The sequence below is a fragment of the Haemorhous mexicanus genome, chromosome 4 (genome assembly GCF_027477595.1).
Source record: "Haemorhous mexicanus isolate bHaeMex1 chromosome 4, bHaeMex1.pri, whole genome shotgun sequence".
NCBI classification, from domain to species: domain Eukaryota; kingdom Metazoa; phylum Chordata; class Aves; order Passeriformes; family Fringillidae; genus Haemorhous; species Haemorhous mexicanus.
The window spans coordinates 37501697-37523679 of NC_082344.1; the positions used below are offsets into that span (position 1 = coordinate 37501697).

The 21983-nt window shown below is 37.7% G+C and overlaps 1 protein-coding gene across 3 annotated transcripts in view; it reads right to left on the reverse strand.

Moving 5' to 3' along the window:
- Positions 1-4502: 4502 nt before the first annotated feature.
- The window catches only part of MARCHF1 (membrane associated ring-CH-type finger 1), an 88128-nt gene continuing 70647 nt past the window's right edge, over positions 4503-21983 (reverse strand). For all 3 annotated transcript variants that reach the window (XM_059844478.1, XM_059844477.1, XM_059844479.1), the window contains 2 exons: positions 10898-11045; positions 4503-8699 (listed from right to left, as the gene is read on the reverse strand). In XM_059844478.1, coding sequence (XP_059700461.1) covers positions 8398-8699; positions 10898-11045 — 450 coding nt within the window. In that variant the 3' untranslated portion in view covers positions 4503-8397. The remainder of the gene's footprint in view (positions 8700-10897; positions 11046-21983) is intronic.

A 21983-nucleotide genomic window follows, 5' to 3' on the forward strand; every position in this document is an offset into this window, starting at 1 on the left:
TTATGTTATTTTGATTTATAAAACTTGAGGTGGTAAACTGTAGTAGAAGCTGAGCCAGAGTAATTCAATTGAACTAAACTTGTGTATGTGGTTGTTTCAGTACTTTGACAGATTTTTCCTTTTGGAAGTTCATTTTGAATTTTTGCTTGTATACAAGGTCTGAGGTTTGAAATTGCAAGTAGAAACATTGAGTCACTGTCCCATGACACTATGTAAAATATGGAAGGAAAATGAGCAGATAACTTGATAACTGGAAGGTGTCATGGTAATTACAGTATATTAGGCTGACATCCTGTTGAGTGCTTCAAAAAGATTGTCATGCAGTATGAAGAATGAGATGTTCTATATTCCTTGAAACAATTCAGTAATAAGGTTAAAAAAATCTGGTTATGTGTGAAATTAAGTATTTTTAAAACATTTTTTATTCAGACTACAACATGATTATAGATCAGATCTTATTATCATACTGACTTTTTGAATTTTCTTCCTTGAAGTCCATATAGTCATTGCTTGTTAAGCTGGCTTTTAAAAACTGTCTTGTTAAACTACTGCACAGGTAATGAAAAAAGAACAGTGTGTGCATGTGAACTTTTTACATTGATTTATCAGAAAAAATAATATGCAGCTGTCAGGTATAAATACTTAAATTTAAAATAATCTAGGCTTAAACTGATGATGTGCAAGACCAGTTTATCAGATGAATTTATCAGATAAATAATTAATGTGGCAGTGGGAAGAACAACAAAAAACCCCAAAACCATGTATTTATTTATTTATAATTTCTGTGCTGAGAGATTTTTGTCCTGACAGGCCTGGATTGGGTGGGGGGATGTAGAGAGAGTTTTTTGCCTCACATGTGTTACTGAGACAAGCTGCTGGAATCTCTTCATATTCATGGTTAATTTCATAATCCAGTCATGCTTTATAACCAGCTATTAGAGTGTTGTATGTTAATGAGTTTCTTTCCTACAAGTGAAAAAAAGACTAATGCTCTCAGGAGTTCTGAATTGTTATTCTGTTTCTTTAAAATATAGAAAGTGGATGCCGGTAACAGTGATGTTCTCTGTTCTTACAAACTTGCTGTGGAGAATACTTTGAATTTGTTCTTTTGTAGCCAAGGATTTCAGATTTTAATGTTAAATCCTCTGTTCATAATCTCTGTAATTTAGAGGGCGTTTTTCTGAGAAAGGATTAATTTTAGGGAAGATTTCTTTCATTCTAATTTGTCAAGTACTGTTTTGCAATGTTCCTGTGTTTTTTAGTTTTCAACTAAAAGCTGTAATAGTTAAGATTAATATTTCATTAATTATCATGGCTCAAAATACAACATTTCAAAAAAAAAGTAATATTTTTACACATAAAGTCACTTTCATGTAAGAACTTTGGGGTTTTTTAGTGTACTTTCCAGTTTGTTGCAATGTTCTTACTACTTTATGCTTTTACTTCATCCAGCATTGGAAAGCTAAGGCTTCTCTGAGGAAGTGGCTGAATTACATTCAGCCTTTCAGTAGCAGCTGACTTGTTAGTTGTGAAACATACCCCCTATTGATGGTCTCAGCTGGAAAGAACCAGCTGACTTCAAATCCAGCAGAAATAATGATTTTTTTTTTCTTTCATGTAAACAAAGTAAATGTGATTTAAAAAAAAGGAAAGCCAAAACCAAACAAGATAATGATGTTCTCAAAGCTGTTTGTATACTGTAAATGTAAATTAATTTACAATTCCTTAGTATTGGAAACAAATTAAGCCATTTGTAAGGGGATATACTTATAGAGTATAACAATTCTTTGTTTGTTCGTTTGTCTTTCAATGCAATAACATATTTACTCATCTCTGTGATGGCACTTCCACATGTGAGGACAAAGTCTGGGACCAAAACTGTGTATATTGGAGTTTAACTTTTTTTTATAACTGGCAGAGATGAAAGGTTAGTACAAAAAACCCTTTCTTTTTCTCAGCAGAAAAAGTTCTCTGCTTAAGGAACCTTCCAGGTTAGTTTTCTAATAAAGGGCAATAAAATGCTTGCAGTGCAGATTTATATCAAATTGGCTTGTTTGGTCAGTCTCAGCATGATACAATGCATAAATTATCTTTCTATCTTCTAGCTCTTTCAAGAGCAAAAATTCATTATAGTTGGTTTCCAGACTTCCCCAACAGAAGTAAGTTTCATGAAGGTCAGAGACTTTGCTAATGAGGTGTTGTGATTTATGCTCTGCAGTTTAAGCTGCTGTCTTAAAATCACCTGCCAAGGTCCTGTGCAGAGTTTCTCTAATGAAACTGAAAATAAGCTGATGGTGAGACACTTACCAAAATGGTGCTGTAATCAAGTTCCCTAAGCCTTGACTGTCCACTTTTATTAAAATGGAGAGTTTAATAGGTAACTAGTTACCTGTTAAAAAGGAAAAATAAAACTAATCAAGTTATTAGACTAAAATGACAGCATTACTTTAAAAACAGAATTGCTAAATAATAAATTTAGCAATAACAATATTGCTAAATAAAAATTGAAGCATCCTACTAATGTCAGCTCTTATTCAAGTTAACACAATTAACCAAGACAGTACCATGCTGATTTGAACACTGATAAAGGGATGATGCCCATTGCTAAGATACGAAGTGCTCAAAAAATCTCATCCACGCTTTTTAATGAAATACTCTTTTTCCCCAGCTCTCAAAATTTGATAGCAAACCTAGAGGTAAGTGGCACTTGAAGATTCATTAAAGCCTTTGCCTGAACTTCTAGACTGATTTGTTTTTTTGACTGTATCTTCTGGGCTCCTGTAAGTAGCAGTCTTTCTTCTGCGAGCCATTAACACTTGTGTTTGTCCTTATCTGAGTTATGACCCCATCTTAATCCTGCTACTTTGCTTTTCACTTCTACGCTGTTAGTGAGCCGTTTTTAAAATTTGTTGATCATGTTGTTCACCATTTTCCCAGGCATGTGCATATACAGATGTAATGGTCCATGTTTCATTATAGAAGTATCTCCTCAAATTATTAGTGATTTACGTAACACACTTAAAAATTACTGTGACCTACTTCCTTTATTTGAAATAGTGCTGATTACTTTATTTTCCTTTGTATTATCTTCTGTGTGTTAAAAAAAAAGTCCTGTAATTCAGTTAATATCATTTAAAGGTATTTGTAAGTAGCAAAAGTGGAAGTTTGTCCCAGGGTCCACATTCTCCAGCAGACTGGAATCATTCTGTTATCAGTCAAGGTTATTTATGAGCTCTGTGTCATAGGTCGTGACAGTGTTTTTGGCAAGTTCTTGGACAATTTCTTTGACTTTTAGGAAAGCTCATGCAGAACAGCCTTACTATTTTATTGGCTGGGATGTGTGTGTACAGACATCAAACTAAACAGAAACATGCTTTGTGTTCTAACTGTGCTCTTCATCAAGAGATTCGAACTCTTGTGTGCAAAGCAAAAAGGCTTAGGGATCCATAGCTCTACTCTCTTAATTATGAAACCAAAATTGGCTCTACTTTTCCATATGCTAATAAATGGAAATTAATATATCTTTATTACTGTAACTTTTTGTTTATGCTGTTTCTTCTGTATTCTTGCAGGGATTTGTGAATCCATTTGCATTTACATAGTGAGCTAGTTAGAGCAGCTTTTAGAAGATGAACAAGTGGCTAGCCTTGGATGTACAGAATGAAATTTGTTAGAACATTACTTCTGTGTTTTGAGCATATATGCTTACTAATCATCAGCCATATGACTCCAGCTAGAATTGTGGTATTTTGAAACTTAGCTCACTCGCTCCCCAGCTGACCATCTACAAGAAAGATATGACAGAGTAGGTGGATCTGTAGAAAACTAAATTTGGACCTTGGTTGGAACATTCTGTTTTAATCAAGGTAAGATATTTTCTTTGGTTTTACACTTCACAAAATGCACAGGCTTTTTTTATAATGCAAACATGCAGTATTCCTTTTCATTTAAAAAAATGCCTTTAGGGTTTTTCAAAAAGGAGAAAACCTCACCAAATCAAAGTATAAAATAATACAAAAAGGAACAGGATTCATGCTGACAGTCTGGGATTAGCTTTAAAGTATTTAACTGTCCAGTCCATATTTAAAGCTTTCATGTGTTGGACATTCCAAAATCATGGTAACAGTTTCTACCAAGGCACTGCTTTCCTTAGGCAGCTTGCGTCCTCTTACCTCCCTGGAGTTGAAAGCCAGTACTAGTTGTCCATTATTCTGTGGATGGATGCAAAACCAGTTGCATTCTAGGCTTCTTTATAGGGTTGAAGCCTGCAAGTTAAGCAACTATAAGTCTTTTCAAGTGTTTTTGTACTATGAGGTATTTTCCTGAGCATTCTGCCAAGGCGGGGTACCCAGAAGTAGCCCCTTGCACCTTAGCAGGTTTATCAGTATTAAGTAAGCAACTAAGTTATATTGTTCACCTTTCTTGCAAGAGCGTGGTCTTGCCAATCCATGTTCAGCATGTGATGCTCTAGGTAACAAGGTGACAAATGTAGAATACTGCAGTACTTTGAGTAATTTGTTTAATACAAATACATTTTTTCACAACATTAAGCAGATACATTACTTTTGTTTCCCTTACCTTCTGTCTTCCAGTACACATTCACCCACAAAAACATACACTTTTTCTTTTGCAAAAGAGAGGGAGTTAAACAAATAACACAAACTTGTAGTTCCGAATATTATACACAGTAAAATACTTTCATCAGAGTAAGTTTCATTGCATTCTTGGAAATTATAAACTGTTTGTTCTGGAGATGGGGAATTACTTTTTCTACACAATAAAAATAAACACTACCTTCAGATAGAGCAGTGTGTGAATGGCACAGTTGGACTAGTAAAGAATCTTGGTAATGCTACTGATAGTCAAAAGTGGTGTATGTTTATGCCAGTTTGAAACAAACATCATAATGTTTGTAACTTAAACACAGGAAAAGAAACGTGCATGTTCACAGGAGTGAATACAGGAATATCTTGATCAAACTTCCAGATCTGACCTGACACCAAATTACTTCTACCTACCTTTATTAAAACTTAGGTTGAACAAGCTGTTCTTGCTAATGGCAGCTCAGAGCCAGGTTCTGCCCTTGTGGGTTTAGCCAGGCCAAATTCCACTGTCAGCATATTTGCCAGAGCTGCACTGTGGCTACACAGGAGTTTGATATGGTTCTTTATTTGAGATGGTATCTTCATTAAAAAGTCTTTAGACTTCATCTTAAAACCTTCAGTATACTGTTCTGTTTAGTTGTGTGGTTTTAGTGGGGTTTTTTTTCCAGGATAGAATACTGTGGTTAATAAATTAATACAGAAAATTGTACTTTGTTTGGGAACGAAAAAGTCTTGGTTGATAAGGATCTGTCTAGTTTCTCTATCCATGTACTTTCCTTATTACTGAAGACCAGAATCCAAGGCATGGTGGTGTGAATAGCTCCTTGCCCTCTTGAAGAGGTTGCACCCTGCTTCAGAAACTAATTCCCATCCGGAATGAAATTCCTGAAAGCTCTAGAAAATCCAGTGCATCTAAGAAGAGAAAGGGATGCACAGGCTAACACTGTAATGCATTGAAAGTTAAAGGCTGCTTTAAGCCAGCTGAAATCTCTCTTGCTGGTGACTTGTCTCATTGTCCATCTCAGCAGTGTCCCATTTACTCCTTTTCCTGCTGTCCACATTCAGTATTTTCAAGAGAGAGGAGGAATTTCAACAGAAGTCTTTCTGCTTTCTTTTATTTAGTTAACTGTAAACTCAGTTGCATATATGGTTGAGTGCCAGAACAGTGTTTGAAGTTGAAGGCATTGGTATAAAAGTTTTCACATTGTCTTTTCTGTTGCTGACTCTTAAGTGTGTTTTTTAAAAATGTAAAATCTTGTTGGATGCTACAGTTCTGCTTTCAGAATCTTCAGGTATTTTCTTCTTCTAGGTGAATTTTATGCTTGTTCAAGAAAAAAACCCAATGCGAATTACTCTCCAGTAAGCTGACAAAATAAGGGATAAAGTACTTTCAATGGGTCATGATGCTACTGCAGTCAAAGAACAAGCTGGCTAAAGAAGCAGGGTTATTTTCACTTAGTAAGAAACTATTATTTCAGAAAGCTCTTCATTATCTTCCATAATAATGTTCTGTGACAGTAAATTTTGCTGAGGTTTATTGTAAACATCCTTCCAAACATTCAGATGCAGTTAGTAATTTTATGCGTCTGACGTCAGGTATCGTGAGAGTTACCTTTTACCAAGTAGCTTTTTGAAAACCATGCCATTGCAGACTATCTTAAGCATGTGCAGTTACTAGACATTCCTTAGTCATGTTGTCATGCTCTGAAGACCTTCTGAAATCTCCTCCACAATTTTAAATGGAAAAATGACTTGGCTTCTCTTGTATGTCATTTCAAATAAGAAGCTGCTACAATTGGAAGTTGCAGTTGTATAGCTGGGAAATTATTTTATATAAAAAGTGTGTGCCATTACATGAAAAAACTTCAACATTAATCCAGCTCACCTGGAGTACCTGACAGCAAATACTGACATATATTAAGGACCCATTAAAGCACCAAGATTTTGTGTCCCGTCTAGCCAGATAACCATCACTTAGTCACAGCCAAATTACAAGAGCAATTCCAATACAAAAGAATATAATGATCTGATTAAAGACACATTTCTTGCTAACACTGCTACTTCTAGTATTCCCTGAGCCTTAAGCCAGTAAACATTCACAAAGGAATACCTAGTATATAAATTCCAATACATCTTAGGCCCTAAAGCCTGGGAATTTGCAAGAATGGAATGAGTCTGTTATTTCACTGTAAATATTTGAGTGTACAAAGAGAAAATTTACCAGTAGAAACTTCAAGGCTTCTGTAGAACTCTTGTTCATTTGTAATTGTGGCAGATACCCTTCCTTTAAGTGAATCTCTACTCTCCTGTCCTCATTACTCTGGTTCTTTACTTCCTTTTTTGCTTTTCCTCCTTTAGTAAATACAAGATTAAAAAAAGAACTTTCAACTTCTTTTTAAAATACACATTATGTTCAGGCCCCAGACTTGTGCACACCAGTACATAACTATTCCAAGTCAATACTTGCTCTTGTGTCCTTATAGAAAACACCACAGTTTTGCAAAGTGAATCACAAAATTGGTTCCTTATACATAACTCATCCTGTTGGACACAGGATTATATCTACATTCATTTATCTATTGCACCTTTTAATGCTATTCACACTTCATTTTCATATGCCAGTGCTCAAAACACAAAATTAATAACTGAACTGTTGAATCTCTAACACCTTAAGTTTACCTGTACAGAAGGAAACCATTGATCTGTTTTTTTCAGTCAGGAAGATAAAAACTAGCTTTTTAGAACAAGGAGATAAAAACTAATGTTTTCTTAAGATATGTAGGTAGGTATGTTCCATTACATCTACCTTTCTGTATCATGAATCTTAAAAAATAAAACCAAAAGTAGCTTCCATCTTCAGTATGTCATCCTTTTTCAGACCTTTGATAACAATTTACTTCTGTGTAATTCTGCAGTAAACTGCTTTTTTTTTTTTATTTACAATTCTGCCTCAATACTTTGTGTATCCAGTTTATGCCTAATTCACTCCTATAAAGTAAAATAAACAGCAGAGCTACTCTTCTAAATGCATATCTACATAGTGTCTCCTTCCTTACTTCCCTGACATTTAAAAAAAAACTATCTGCAGCTTACGGAGACGTGAGTTTATACTGGTTGGAACTGCTTACTTTTAAAAAATCCAGCCGTAGTTAAAAACAACTGGTTCAAATATCCATAGTTGACACAGCTGCCCAAACATTCAGGCTCCACTACATTCACATGAAGGTGTTACTGTACGAGGCTTAGAGAGGGAGTGCTGCAATACAGCCCTCTGTACTTGGATTCTGTTAATGCATATTACTTGGATTGGTACCCTTTGAAGTGTATCTTTGAAAAGGTAAATAGCAAATACAACTTCTAGTAGTAAACAGATGAAAGGTTTTGTGTCTTCTGTAAACAAAATCATTGTATCACTTCTGTTTTCTACTTTCCCAGCCAGCCCAGTTAGGAAAAAAAAAAAAAAAAAACAACAAAAGTACATTGTTACATAGGTTTGGCATTGTCTGTTAAACCTGTTCTCTATTGCACTTTCTACACTTCCACTTTCACTACACTTTGCTGACTAGTTGCGAAACTACGTCACGAACGGTCACACTCCATACAGTAACAAGCTGCTTTGCTGGATCCATTTTCCTTGTACGGTTTTGGTTTTTGTATGGGGTATTTTTTTTGTCGTTTGCTTGGGGGTCTTCTTTAAGTGAAAAAATGCACAGTCATTTCTACTTTCTTGTAGCATTTGTAGTGTAGCAGACACTACGGCTTACTCTGCAAGGAAGAAGCAATGCTGTCCGTGTCAAACTGGCATCACCTCCGACGTCGCCTCCTCTGCCGCCGGCTGAGAGTTTGTACCTGTCTGTGCTACTGGCACCACCACTGCGTCCTTCACCTCCGAGGGCTGAGTGCACGGAGAGCTTTTCTCCTCCAGTTTTTTGATGGTGTCTGGGCAGTTCTGAACAAAGATCACTCTGTTGTAGGCTTTCAACCTCCGCCACAGCTGGACATAAACCTTACACTGCACATACATGAAGACCAGGCCTCCCGTGAATCCAATGGCCACCACAACGAGTTTTGTCCAAAACGGCCATTCGAGGACACCTTTGAAATAGAAAGCTTATGTTATACATTGAATATCAAGCATTGTTTCAGTAAAGAAAAGAAGCCACTGGCTAAGAATGCCCGGGTATGTGCACGCTTTTGGGGCACTAGTAGTTCTAGAAAATAGATGGAGTTTCCTATTCCATAGGCCGGCCAAGAAACTGCCCACGGAATAGGAAAACTGCTTCCTACTTTTAACTGATTTGACCACCAATCAAAAAACCAATGCCACTCTCAATGTCTTTCTTTCAGGATTTCTTCCACCTTTTAACATTAAAGATAGGCTGCTGCTGCAGTAATACAGGAAGCATATTTTTTTATTAACTGGTATGGGACAGAGAGTTTTGTATCTTTCATTTTTTCCAGGACTGCCATGTTTTCAGACTTGAGCTTTCTTAGGAGAAAGGTCAGCTGAACCTAGGCCTGTTTCTTCAAGCAGAATAATTTATGTGAAATTTGATTCCTTACCACTGGTGCCATAAAAATTCTAGAATATTTAAAATGTATTTTAAATCCGCTTTTCTATAAACCAGTGTCAGGTTTAGCAATTAAAGGGTTTGCATCATATACTTTCCTAAAGAGAAAAAAACCCCAACCCCTTAAGTAATTTGAGATGCCCATTTAAAATGGGATTTTTAAACTAGAACATTAACAAACAATACTAGTTTTATTCAGGGTTTCAATTTTTCTCCTCAAAATATGTTTATAAAGTGTTTTTTCTCCAGTGCTTACTTGTCTTTGTCTTGGCAATTCCCATTTAAAGAAAGCAAACTACTACATGTATGTCCTTCTTGTTCCCCACAAATATATGTTTGCTTTTGTAAAAGTACTCTTCCCCTGCAACAAATAAATTTTGGAGCAAAAGGGTCCTCTTCACACTTCTGTGTGTTGTAAGTAGCTCCAGGGCATCTCTTTGTCCATTTTTTACTGTAAAGAATCAACCATTACATTTGGCAAATACTGAATGCTATACAAATCATAAATACTTTTTGAGCCTACCAGGAATAATTAACATGATTCTTATGCATTGTGTGTAACAACAAAAATCCCTGTTAGCTGTTTTGTTATGTAAATTCAGCTAATCTACAGAAATAGCTTCCCCCTTGTAATGAGTAGGGTGATGTAGTTGTACTCAGAAATTCAAAGCCATCCCTAGTCCTGTCCTCTGGGCCAGGTTTTTTGAGATAAAAAACAAGGTTACCTATTTCAAAAGAATGCAAAACGAGACTGTGTAGTGTGTATTCATCTGTGACTTACTGAGGCTTGTTGCTTATTTTCCTCTCTAAGGCAAGAAAGCCAAGCATCAGGAGTATCATCAAATATTTATCTAACTAGCAAGGCACAAAGCTCCTGTTTTGTTTTCCATGTTAACTTTGGAATATAACACAAAGCTAGAGACCTTTGTTCCTCTAGGGTGCTTAAATTCAATTCAGATCAAAACTCAAACGCCTTTTATCATCATGATCACATTTAAGACTGAATTTAAGAGCAAACTAAGATTTGCAATGGAAAACAGTAGTTAAATTTATGATATATTTTCCACATATGCTAAGTATGGCTCCTACTGACATTAAGCATGCATTTTTTTACACATGTCCAGTTGGATTTTCAATATCTCTGCAGATGGAGACTCCATGACTTCTCTGTTCCAGTGCATAACCAATAAATACAGCTGGAACATGGACACTGACAGTGAAATTCTCTTTGAAAGGACACAGGAATGGCTTTCCATGCTACTCAAATCCCACATGAAGGACTAACACAACTGGAAAACAGTCTCTTGGAAGTTCGTATTAGGAAGGTTGTTAATGAAGAGGCTCTGTCATACTTCCTGTCACGGTTCAAGGGATTAATAGAAATATATTGCTATTTAAGGACCTGAACTTGCACTGAGCTGTTTGAACTTGACTCATCTTTTTGCCTGAGCTTTAGAATTACCTAGATAATGGGAGATTAACCTAGGAAGAACCAGCAGGCCAGTTAAGCTGTTGTAATGATTACACAAAGTAGACTTCTCTCTGCTGGGGCATAAGGTAAGAAAGATTTTCATGCTGATGCATTCAGAACTTCTGCATTAAAGTCTCTGGTGTAGGCATGTGAGCTGTTATTTAAGAACAGAATGTGACTGGTTACAGAGCTGCCTTTCAAAGGCAGGCACTGCATTATCAGCAGCACTGAAGAAGATAAAAGATACTTACCATTATCATTGCCTTGTTTAATTTCTTCAGCGGTTCTGTCAATTAAAACATACAATGACCAAACAACACAGGTAATTGCAATTATATGGAATGTGACTGAACACACAATTTTTCTCCTCTCACTTGTTGTCATCTGTAATTTCTCCCACTGAAATAAAAATAAAAAAAAAAAAGTAATTTAAAAAATTTGACTTGTAAAATTTTACATTAAACTGATTAGGCCATTGTGGCTCTTTCTACCAAAAACACAAGCAGTAATAAAATTAACAATTCCTTTCATTTTGGTAATGTGCATTACAGGAGTGTGTGCATTGTCCCTGTTAAATTCACAATGATCTCATTTTCACAGATTCAGAGGAATGAAGAATACTGTTCTGTTTCTGTCTGCTTGGGAATGATATCTTAAGTCATTTCATTACAATACAGCCATAACATGTTAATAGACAGATAAAGATTAATATTTACTTTAAATTTGCATTTCTGGTGGTGAGAGAAGAAAAAGCCCAAACATTTGTTTGTAATATGTATTAAAATTATAGGAATGCAGCTATGTTACAGTCTTCCCATAAAATAAAAGCACAGGAAATGCAACTGCATTGAGGATTAAATTCAATAAACTCAAAAAGATGATTACATGGAAATGATCATATATGATAGCAACCAAATAACCTCAGTAATGCAAGGAGGATCTTCCAGGCACGTGTTTGTGAATTACGGTGCTAAATCCTGGCTTAAGTTAAGGCTATTTTAAGATGAAACAGGCTATTCTCTCCAACTGAACAATGCAGCTCTTGAGGGGATTTTTTAAAATCTCACTTGTGACATGGGTTTTTTTCGCAGCACTTCTTCAAAACAAAACCCTTCTCTCCTAAAACATTTGCCTTTGAAAACAGATGAAAGAATAGAGCACTTAAAAGCAAAACACCTCAATTCTGATGGATAATCTTGGAGCCAGCACTGGCAGCTGAGGAGGGAAAGCATTACAAAGCATGAGATGCGAGTGCCACCTCCCTGTGGCTCTGTGAACACTGGACTGAGCTGCACTCAGCTCAGTGCCACAGCACTGCTGCCACCTGCTACGACTAGGACAGCAACCACAGCCTCTGCAGAGCACTGCCATGCTGCACATTTACTGCCAAGCTGTGAGCTTGTCTTGGTTTTCCTTGTTTAGGTTTTTTGATCGTTTTGTTTTTATTAGCTCTTTTCACTGTTTGGGATTTGTTAAAATTTTTCCTCCTGGCAATAACAAAGTTTTCTAAATTCCTTAAGGCTAGGGCTGGAGATGCCATCCAAGCTAGATGTTTAGCCTTTAACCTGAACCAACATAGCCATTCTACTCTGAACACTCTGCAGTCACGTTATGTTTTGAAGGAGCACAACTGCAGTAAAACCTGAGGAGGGTCAGTGCCTTGTCACCAAGGGGAATAATTCTCAGAAATGCTTCTTCCTGCCTGTAGAGCAGGACATACCAGGCCAAACAAACTTCAGTCTTTACTGGCAGTTAAATCTTGCATGTTTCAGAGCTGTTGGCTCAAAACACAATCTCTAGAACGTTTTCTAGCCCTTGACAAAACTCTATGAATCACAGAATATTTTGGGTTGGAAGGGAACTTAAGGCTCATCCTGTCCTATCCAACCCCCCTGCAATGAGCAGGCACATCTGCAATTAGACCAGCCTGCTCAGAGCCCCATCCAACCTGACCATAATATTTCCCAGGATGGGGCATCTACCACTTCCCTGGGCAACCTGTTTCACTGTTTCACCATTCTCATCATAAGAAGTTTCTTCTAAATGTAGTCTAGATAAACCCTTTTTTTTGTTTTGCTTAAAATCCTTATCCCTTGTACTACTGTAACAAGCCCTGCTAAAAAGTTTGCTCCATCTTTCTTACAGGCCCTGTTTAGGTACTGGAAGGCCACAATAAGGTCTCAAAGCCTTTTCTCCAGGCTGAACAACCCCAGCTGCCAGCTTTTCCTCACAGGAGAGGTGCTCCAGCCCTCTGATCATTTTTTGTGGCCTCTTCTGGACTCTCTCCAACCTGACCTCAGTGGGCACCCCAGAGCTGGATGCAGCAGTCCTGGTGGGGTCTCTCAAGAATCACTTCTCCAACACTTCATGAACACAAAGCACAAATAAATGTAAATATTTCCTGAGTAATATGCAAAGAGTCAGAGCCATCAGCTTATTTATCATCTGGGACCTCATTTCAGTTTCTGATTTATCTACTTTTGAGTGAAAACTAAGCTTGCTGGGTTTTGTATGGCAGTCTGGAAAAATGGGAGATTTAAAAAAAGGGTTTGTTTTGGTTTTAAGTAATAACCCTCCAGACTTTATATTCATTATAGCTCGTGTAGATAATATTCAGTGGTCAGACCAGACAGTATGTGGCTTTATCACAGTCTTGTATCATTACAGGCACCAGGTTACACAGCCTTTGACCTGGAGATTTTATTTTTTTTGCAGTGAAAATTCAATTCAAGTCTTCCAACAGACTTTCTTTCCAAAGAAAGAAACCTTGTCTTTGTCCAGATGGAAGAAAGGGTTTTATCTTAACCCCTCACTTACCTGTGGATGCTTTGTGAGAGATAACATAGAACATAACAAAGAATGATTTGTTCTTAAACAGATTTTGTCTGTTATCTCAACTTTGGTGCTACACCATTTGGTCTGTTGGAGAGAAAACTGCAAAATTTTCATTGTCATGTATACGTGCTCTTTATAGCCATCTTACTCCCTAAGATACTTAAAAGCCTTATTCTAGATCTTAATACCCAGTCAAACACAAATGCTGATCCCATTAGTCTAAATCTAAACATTTTGTAGGAGGAAAAAACCCAGACAAAAATCAACCGACCAACAGGCAGGATAGGTAAATAAAGGTTCCAGCTCACAGAGTTCTGCTGAGATTTACAAGAAAGGTATCTCAGGAGAGGAAGCCAGCAGAAATTGGCTGAAGCAGGCCTTTTTGGTAACATCACATCAAATCCAGCCAGAAGGAAAGCCAAGGCCTACTGGACTCTGCTTCCCCCAGCTGGCCCCCTTTCTTCTCCCACGAGACTGCCTGCCTGGCCTGCCCTGTCTATTCTAGCCACACACACATCACCTCACAGACAGAAGGTGGCTGCCAAGACACTGGGAGAGGTCACCAGGGCAGAGGTGATTATGGGACTGGGAGACTGCAGAATATCTCGTGCTCCCAGTTTGGGATACAGGAAAGGAATAAGGTCCAAGGAGAGACTCCATCTGTCAGGGACACATACCTGGGAGCATTTTACAGCTCTTAGTGTGCTCCAAAGCTGCTCTTTTGTTTTGCCCTGCCCTTGCTGCAGTCATAATTCTCTCAACTATGGTGATGATGAGCTGAACTCAGAAGAAAAAAAGCAATTAAATTTTGTGCTGTACTTCTGGTGATCCCAGTGGTAGCTGATGTAACTTCCCCATCCTACTCACATATTTTAGGTTGGCTGAACAGAGAGTACTTTATGACTAGATGAGTCATGCTCTACTGGATGAGTGATGTTAGTAGATGAGCCAGCAATTTATGTCGTCCTAGAGCAGAAAAGTGCAATTCCCTATTTTAGGATTTTTGCAATAGGCTTGTATCAAAAAATTAACTCTCAGTTTTAGCACAGACTTGCTTAGACAAAAGCACAGTTATGTGAAATAAAAACTGCTTGAAAATCCATAACAAAGGGTGAGACAACAATGTAATGAGCAATGAAAGCATCAGCCCCTTTTACTTGTGCTTGATAGTCCAGGACCTGATACAGCCTAAAGTCGTGTGGGGAATTTTGGCAGGTGCTACCTTTCATGTCACACAGCGCATTAATGCCTCCTTAACCTCTGATAAATTCATCCCTGCTGTGTTTTGAAGCTCCTGCAGTTTTCATGGCTTTCCACATTCATAGTAGAAAGATAAAAATAAATTGTGTCATGTTTTATTATCTTCATCAGTGATCTCCAAGAAAATACAGCCATCAGGTTGATGACACTGTGACATGCCACAGATAGAATATCAGATGCTACCAAGAACAGAAAAACAGTGCAAAATTAAGTACATGGATGCAATTTTCTTTGGAAATTTAGATAATAATGCTCCTAAGGTGCTTTAGATACTATAATGACAGAAATAAATGGTAACAGCCAGAGGAGACATTTATAATGACTTGCAAATTATTGAGTCACTAAATTAATAGAAAAACCTGTAGCTTTTGTCCAGCCCCCTAGAAAACACCCCTTCACTGTTGTGCATCCAATTGTCACACCCACAGATTCTGTAATCCTGGCAGCAATACAAACACAGACTGGAAATCATCACAAATGCAGATGGTTCAATGTCCTGCAAGTGCAAGCAACCACTCAAATACCATAATGCTTCACAGAACAGGTGTGCTAGAACACTTTGTAACATCTAACTGGAACCAAAAGATCTTTTAAACGAGTCACCAAATAAATCCAAAGTGTAAAAAAAATCCAAATGTGTCCCCAGCAGAAAGCTTGGGATATCCCCAGCCCCCATTTTATTTTCCGAATAAGCTTTCCGAGCATGTCGCTTGCACTGTGCTCTGAAAACCACTGGAGGGTGGTAAGAGACTGCCTGACTCACAGGTTCCTACCAAGAATGGAAAGAAGCTGGATTGTGAATGTGATCAGAAACACTCGTCCCACCCCAGCTACTACTTACAGCTGCTTCTAAGACACAACGTGCATCTCAGTTGGAATTCCTGTGCTTTACTGCCACAGAAGTTTGGAATAATCTTTAAACTGGCAGCTGTAAAACTGTACCTTGATCTAGGTTTTTACCTTGTGTTTTGCTTTTGTTTCCTAAAGAAAATTTCACTCAGAAACTTCAGGAGAATGGTTACTGATTTCAAATCCCACTCTTGTAATTACGAAACGTAGTCATGAGTCTTCTGGGGAAATTAAAAAAAAACTTTAAAAACCCCACCAAACCCTAAAACACACAGGGAACTTTAAAAAATGTGTAGCCAACCACTTCCCTTTCCTGTAAAGTAGTTTGAGAAAATCTCTCATAATTATTTTAAAGGACAAAAATCTGCCTACCTGCATGCCACTTCTAATAAAAGCTTGATTAATCAATATGCAAAAAGTAATTACAGATATTTTCTTTAGTATCTTCTGAAAACACTCCTTGTGAGTGAGGGGATGCTGCTTCATGTCCTACATATCAATGCAGCCTCTCTGCTTAACAGAAGCAAATCTGCAATTTTAATTCCCTCCCATACATTATGCTTTCTGCAAAGTGCTTTCATTTTGGCCAATGCAGAACCAAAAGCTCCACACTGCTCACACAAAAGCTGTCTCCACACCTCACAATGGCACTTAGCAAACTCTGCTGCCTGTGTTTCCCTTCTCCACCTTTGCATTGTAGATTTGCTGCCTGCCTGCTCCCATCCACCACTCTGTGCCCACATGTTGCCCCCTGTCCATGGTAATATTCTGTCACACTGGCTACAGATTTTTGGCTACACCGATGTCCTGAGGCAACTGCAGTTCTACTGCAGGTTTGCAGAGTCACACCTCTACAGCTGAAGGTCTCTCTGCTGCAGGGGCTCAGCACTGAGGATGCCAAATATTGAAAGTGAAGTTAATGGGCTGCTTTGCAACATATGATGAATGCCAGGACTTTTTAACCCCTGGGTATTTTCAGGAACCCTGTTTTAAAAATTGCATGTAAGGAGGTCTGACAGGGGAAGCTGGTATGGGGGAAATAGTGCTAATATTAAATATTTTTTGTGACATTTTTCTCCCTATCCATCATTGAGCAGAAAAAATGCCTATGCATAATGTAAACAACAAACACAGCTGGAAAGATTTCTGCTCTCACCTAGAGCTAAAGTCATGATGCAATATTTTCTGAATTCTTTCTACAGTCTGAAAAAATACTTCAGCCAACCTTTATCTTAAAGTAATTATGCCTGCAAAATAAAGGCTAAAATTACTTCCTAGAGACTGTAGTAGAAACTGCCCTCTGCACACAGACTAAAAAACACACAGAAAAAGGTCTTTCTTATCTGAAACTCAACCCAAAGGATTTATCCAGCACTTTTGAAAAAGAACTGGTGGGGTGTATGCTGAAGTGAGCTGAGCAGTGAAGATATGTCAACAGTGTGAACATGTAGCTCAGAGTTATTTATAGTAGGGAGGGTTTTCCATTCACTTGTTGCAGTATTAATTGGCTCAGGCTCCACAGTGAGCTGTTCACTGCTATCAACCTACCAGCTGGAGGAAAGCAGCTGCCATGGTAGATTTCGGAATGGAATTTGTGCAGTGGGTGGAAGAGGAAGAAATAATAGTAATAAAGGACAACAGGGCTCCACTCGTGTTGGGAGCACAAAATAGCCTCGCAGAAATTGGAAGTGTTCATAAGAGATGAGACTTCAAACCTTGTTATTTGAATAAAAGCTTTCTGGGCCTCTCTGTACCACCTAAACAACATGTGGATACAGCCTGTACCACAGAGACAGTGTCTTAAAGGACAAGGCATGTGTCTCCACATCCTGCTCCAATGTGAGAAGTGCCCCTCAGACAGTCCAAGAGAATGAGCCGGGTCTGACAGCTGACAAGAGAAGGGTTTGGGCCAGGAAAACACCTACACTGTGTTCTTTTCCCCAAACACATCCAGAGAGTAGGAAGAACTGGGCAGGAAAATACAGAAAACATATTTGTCATCACCTTTTTTCAAAAGATGTATCCCAGAGAAGAAACTCTTGTAAGGATAAAGAACAGAAGACCATAATTAGACCCCTGCTATGTCAATTGCTGAACAGGGAAATGAAATGAATTTTTAAAATCCCATGTCTTCTGGTGGATCATATGGCCCTATCTATGCACAACCTTACCTCCATCTAGCTATCTCATTAGATGTTCTAGTAGAGATCACTGTCTGGGAAATCGGTCTGAATTTTGCTCAAAATCGATTTCTGTCCCTTAGGAGATACTAAACAAACCTGTCTGGAATTCAAAAAAATGTCTGTGGTGTATTTAAAACACCTATTAAAAATTTTAAACTTAACCAGAAATGGGTGCATTTCTAAAGACAAACACACTTAATTCACTTTTGTATGATATGCATACCTAGAATAATAAAACAAATGCATAATGAAAAATATCACTTTGATGATCACCTTAAGATTATCATCTGCAAAGAACTAATAATTCAGTTTTATCATAACCAAGATGGCACCTTGTTTCTTTTTTGTGACAATTAGCACACTTTAGTGATATCATCAGTATGCACTCTTCACAAGCTTATGCAATGTTCCGTGTACGACATCAATTAGCAAACCCTTAAAAATGTTAAAGAGAAGTAAAGAAATTAAGTAATTCAAGAATATAATTTCTAAGATGAAGTAGATGTTTTTGCAATATGAAAGTGGTACTGAGAATACTTGTCACTTACCAGGTAAAAGAACTTCAGTACCTGCATCCTAATCATCCTAACACAGACTAACAAAAAAATCTCAATAAAAACCCCAAACCAAACCAAACCAAACTAAAAAAAAATTCAAAAAAACACAAAACAAAACACAACACCCACGCTTTGGAAATACAGGACCTCATGTCCCTCTACCATCCAGTGCTCTGTTCCAGATAGAGGCCAACACCAGACACTTGGGAGAGATGTGCAAGAAACCCCATGGGAGGTAATTATAGCATAATCCCTCCATATTGGGAGCCTCCTTCTAGCTCCCATCTGCTGGAATTTGCTTTACATCAATAAACAGAATGCAGAAGTACCTGACCAAGTGTTTACTTTCCAAGCATCTTCTCTGAATGCTGAAAAGACATTAACCAATCTTTTGTTCAATAGAGCCTGCAGTGCTATCATGAACTCCTCATTCACAATTTTTCTTTTCTTGCTTTGTAAGACCTTTAAGAAAAATATCACTATCTCCAAGCACAGTATACTTCAGCTACCTTATCTAAAAAGTAATCCTGGCAGAGAAACTGCAGGTAAAACATTTAACCACTGATCAGGAGTAAACAACCACCCTAGTGTAAAACTATGGGGACTGTCTGCTACTACGAACAAGAGAGACACATTTAGAACTCTAGAAAATATTTACTTCAGCTATCTGGGCTTTAACATGACTTTACTACTCAAAAAACAAAAAAGAAGCTATATGTTGGTAACCCATATAGAAACAGGGATAAAAGGGGTAGAATCTATGTCTCCATTAACTTTTATCACAGTTAGACAAGAACAGAAACAGATGCTACTGTTGGCTGTTCTCCCTACAGTATTTCCATGATCATTCTATCAAAGGATCTAGTTGGTCACTTTTGTTCTCTTTGCGTTGTTGACTCCTGCCTCTGTCTACTCCATATTTCCAAAAGAGCAGCATATCTAATTGAAGGCATGACATTTGCTCCAGCCACTAAATAGCAAATACCTTTAAATCACAGTCCAGTCCTCAAACAACTTAGACACGTACACACACAAAGAAAACCATAAAAAAAAAACCAATCAGTTGAACGGCCACACCACAAGAGCACAAACCATAATTATGCTGAGATTTCCCTTTCTGACCAAAGCAGGCAGGGCTGCTGCATTTTGTGGTATATTCTAGAGGCAATATAACAGCAGCCATGGCATAGGGTCAGTGGTGGATTTGAGATGGATTCTGCTGTGGTCAAAACAGCCACAAGTCCTTTCTCCACTATAGGAGCCACAACAAACCATCTCCCAATAGTCTGTGCCTGAGTCTCTGTCTTTGAATATCAAGTAGGATTTCCCTTTGCACCTCTGAGTGCTTAGAGTGGGATGGACGTGGACAGAAGGCTCCCATAGCATGGCAGAAATCGGAAAAGGAGAGAAATTAGAAAAACTGATACAGCAACATGCTGGAGACCACCATCCTATTACATGGTTTTGTAACCCTCTCCACTTCCCTTTCAGTCATGTCCAGTTGCAGGAAATTTCCCAAAAGATCTGTTGCATTAGGGACCTAAAACAAGTTGTAGAATATGATCACAGTTTTGCTAGTCTTTACTTCAATTGCTTTCTCTCCAGTATTCATCACAGTGCTTAATTTCCTCTACTTCAAATTGTCCAGCCTGCTGAGAATCAGCTCAAATTGTTACAAAAGTGTGGTTTGGTTTAAATGTCTTTGTTTGCCAAAACCCTGGTATTTTTAAATACATTGTTGTTTAAACATACCTGGACATATCCTTTTTTTGCAGCTATCTACACATTATCTGAATTTCCACATAACAAATATTTTAAAAAGGAGCTGATGCTTTTAATTATTTATTTATAAATATGGCTTTAGGAAGGATACTGACTTTCCAATGAATAGCTACAGCTGCCTTCTCTATTTTTTGATTTTCCCACAAGAGAGATTCTTTTAATCCAATTAAATAAAAATAAAATAGAGGAAAGTTGTGCTGAGGAAAGCTATAGTAATTAAAATAAAACTACTGCCTAGTGCTCTAGTAAAGAGCTGAGGGGAGCTATCCATTCTGGAAAAAAAAGAGGGAATTCTAACTTTTTTCCCTGATAATTTTAATAAAATGCTACAGGAATAAAATTAAGTTAACAAAACCCACGAAACTTAAGTAAAGCAGAAGTTATCTCATTTGGTCATAATTTAGATCCACTACTGGAATTTCTGTGTTCAAAAGAACATCACATCATCATTGTTCAAAAGAAAACCCATTTTTGCATGCATTCCAACAACAAGAAAGATCAGCCTGGGAACAGATCATTCTCACATCAATAGGTCCTAGGCAAAATAAATTTGAGGCAGGTAAAAACTGTAGAACTGTAAGTGTTAATTATGTGACAGATAATTACCTGCATTAATCAGATCATGAATAGCAGCCCTCTCCCATGGGAGCTGGTAAAGTTCCTAACTTCAAAATTAAACAGTAAAATTGGCATTTTTAAAAAACTCCATGAATCACAATGACTGGTTTAGGTCAATGCTTGGGTTGATTATGCTCTTTTAATTTCACATTACTAACTATACATTTTGTGTCAGCATTCAATTTCCACTTTCTTTATTTGTAAAGCCAGAGATTCTCTTAATTATTTTCAATGCTTCAGCCTCCCAGTCCTTCCTTGGTTATAACTATTGATGAGGTCAAGCTGTAAAACAAAACACTGAAAGGCCTGAAATTAAAAAAAATGAAAAGGAGGCCCCAAGTTCTTGAAAAATAACAGAGAGAGGCTGATGAACTGCAGGATTGAGTAGGGCTCTCGAACTAAAATGGGAATTGAATCTTTTGATGCAAGTTGCACCTGTAAAACAACTCAGATCAAACTATTTACTTCAGCCTCAGACAGCACAGATTTGTACCTCCTAGCTCATGTTCATGGGTCTGTGCAATAGTGGATAACACTACTAATACCCAGAGCTGAACAATCTCCCAAATTCCCTTTGCTTTTGCAAATGCTGCTGAGCAGCAAAGCAGCCAATTTGGTTACTGCCATTTATTTAGCAGAGGACACCATTTTCATTTAATTTTCTACTACAATATTTTTCATTTGCTTCTTAAAAGAACGCAAGTTCAAAGCGATAACTGTACAAACATCTTGCTCTGCCTCCAGGAAGGATGCTGCACATGGGGTGTCCCAGCAAAGTACCACAGTAAGCTGGCTTTTAGCAAGTCTAGGGCTATGTTATGATGGCTTCAAGGTAAGAGGCACAAGAATCTTCTGTCAGAAGTCTGAGGGAACTGGGACAGCTGTGTGAATAAAGCTGAATGGAAGAGAAAGACATGTGGAAATGGCAGGCTAGCACAACTTCTACCTCCATAAGAAAGCTAAGCTCCAGTTTGTTCTTGTGGCAGAAAATGCAAGACAGCATTATTCTGTGAACTGCAGCATGCTGTCTATATACAGATAAATTAGTAGTAATGCTCTATTATCCTCAAAAATTAGGAATACAACTGTCTGAACAAAGTAGTCCCTTGCATCCCCAAGGCATCACAATGGGATATAAATGCTATAGAATCATTTTTACTTTACAAGCTTTAATATACACATTGTCCCTTGAGCCCAAAGTTATTTGCTATAATGACATGATAGCCAACAAGAAAGTAATAGCTTTGTGCCTT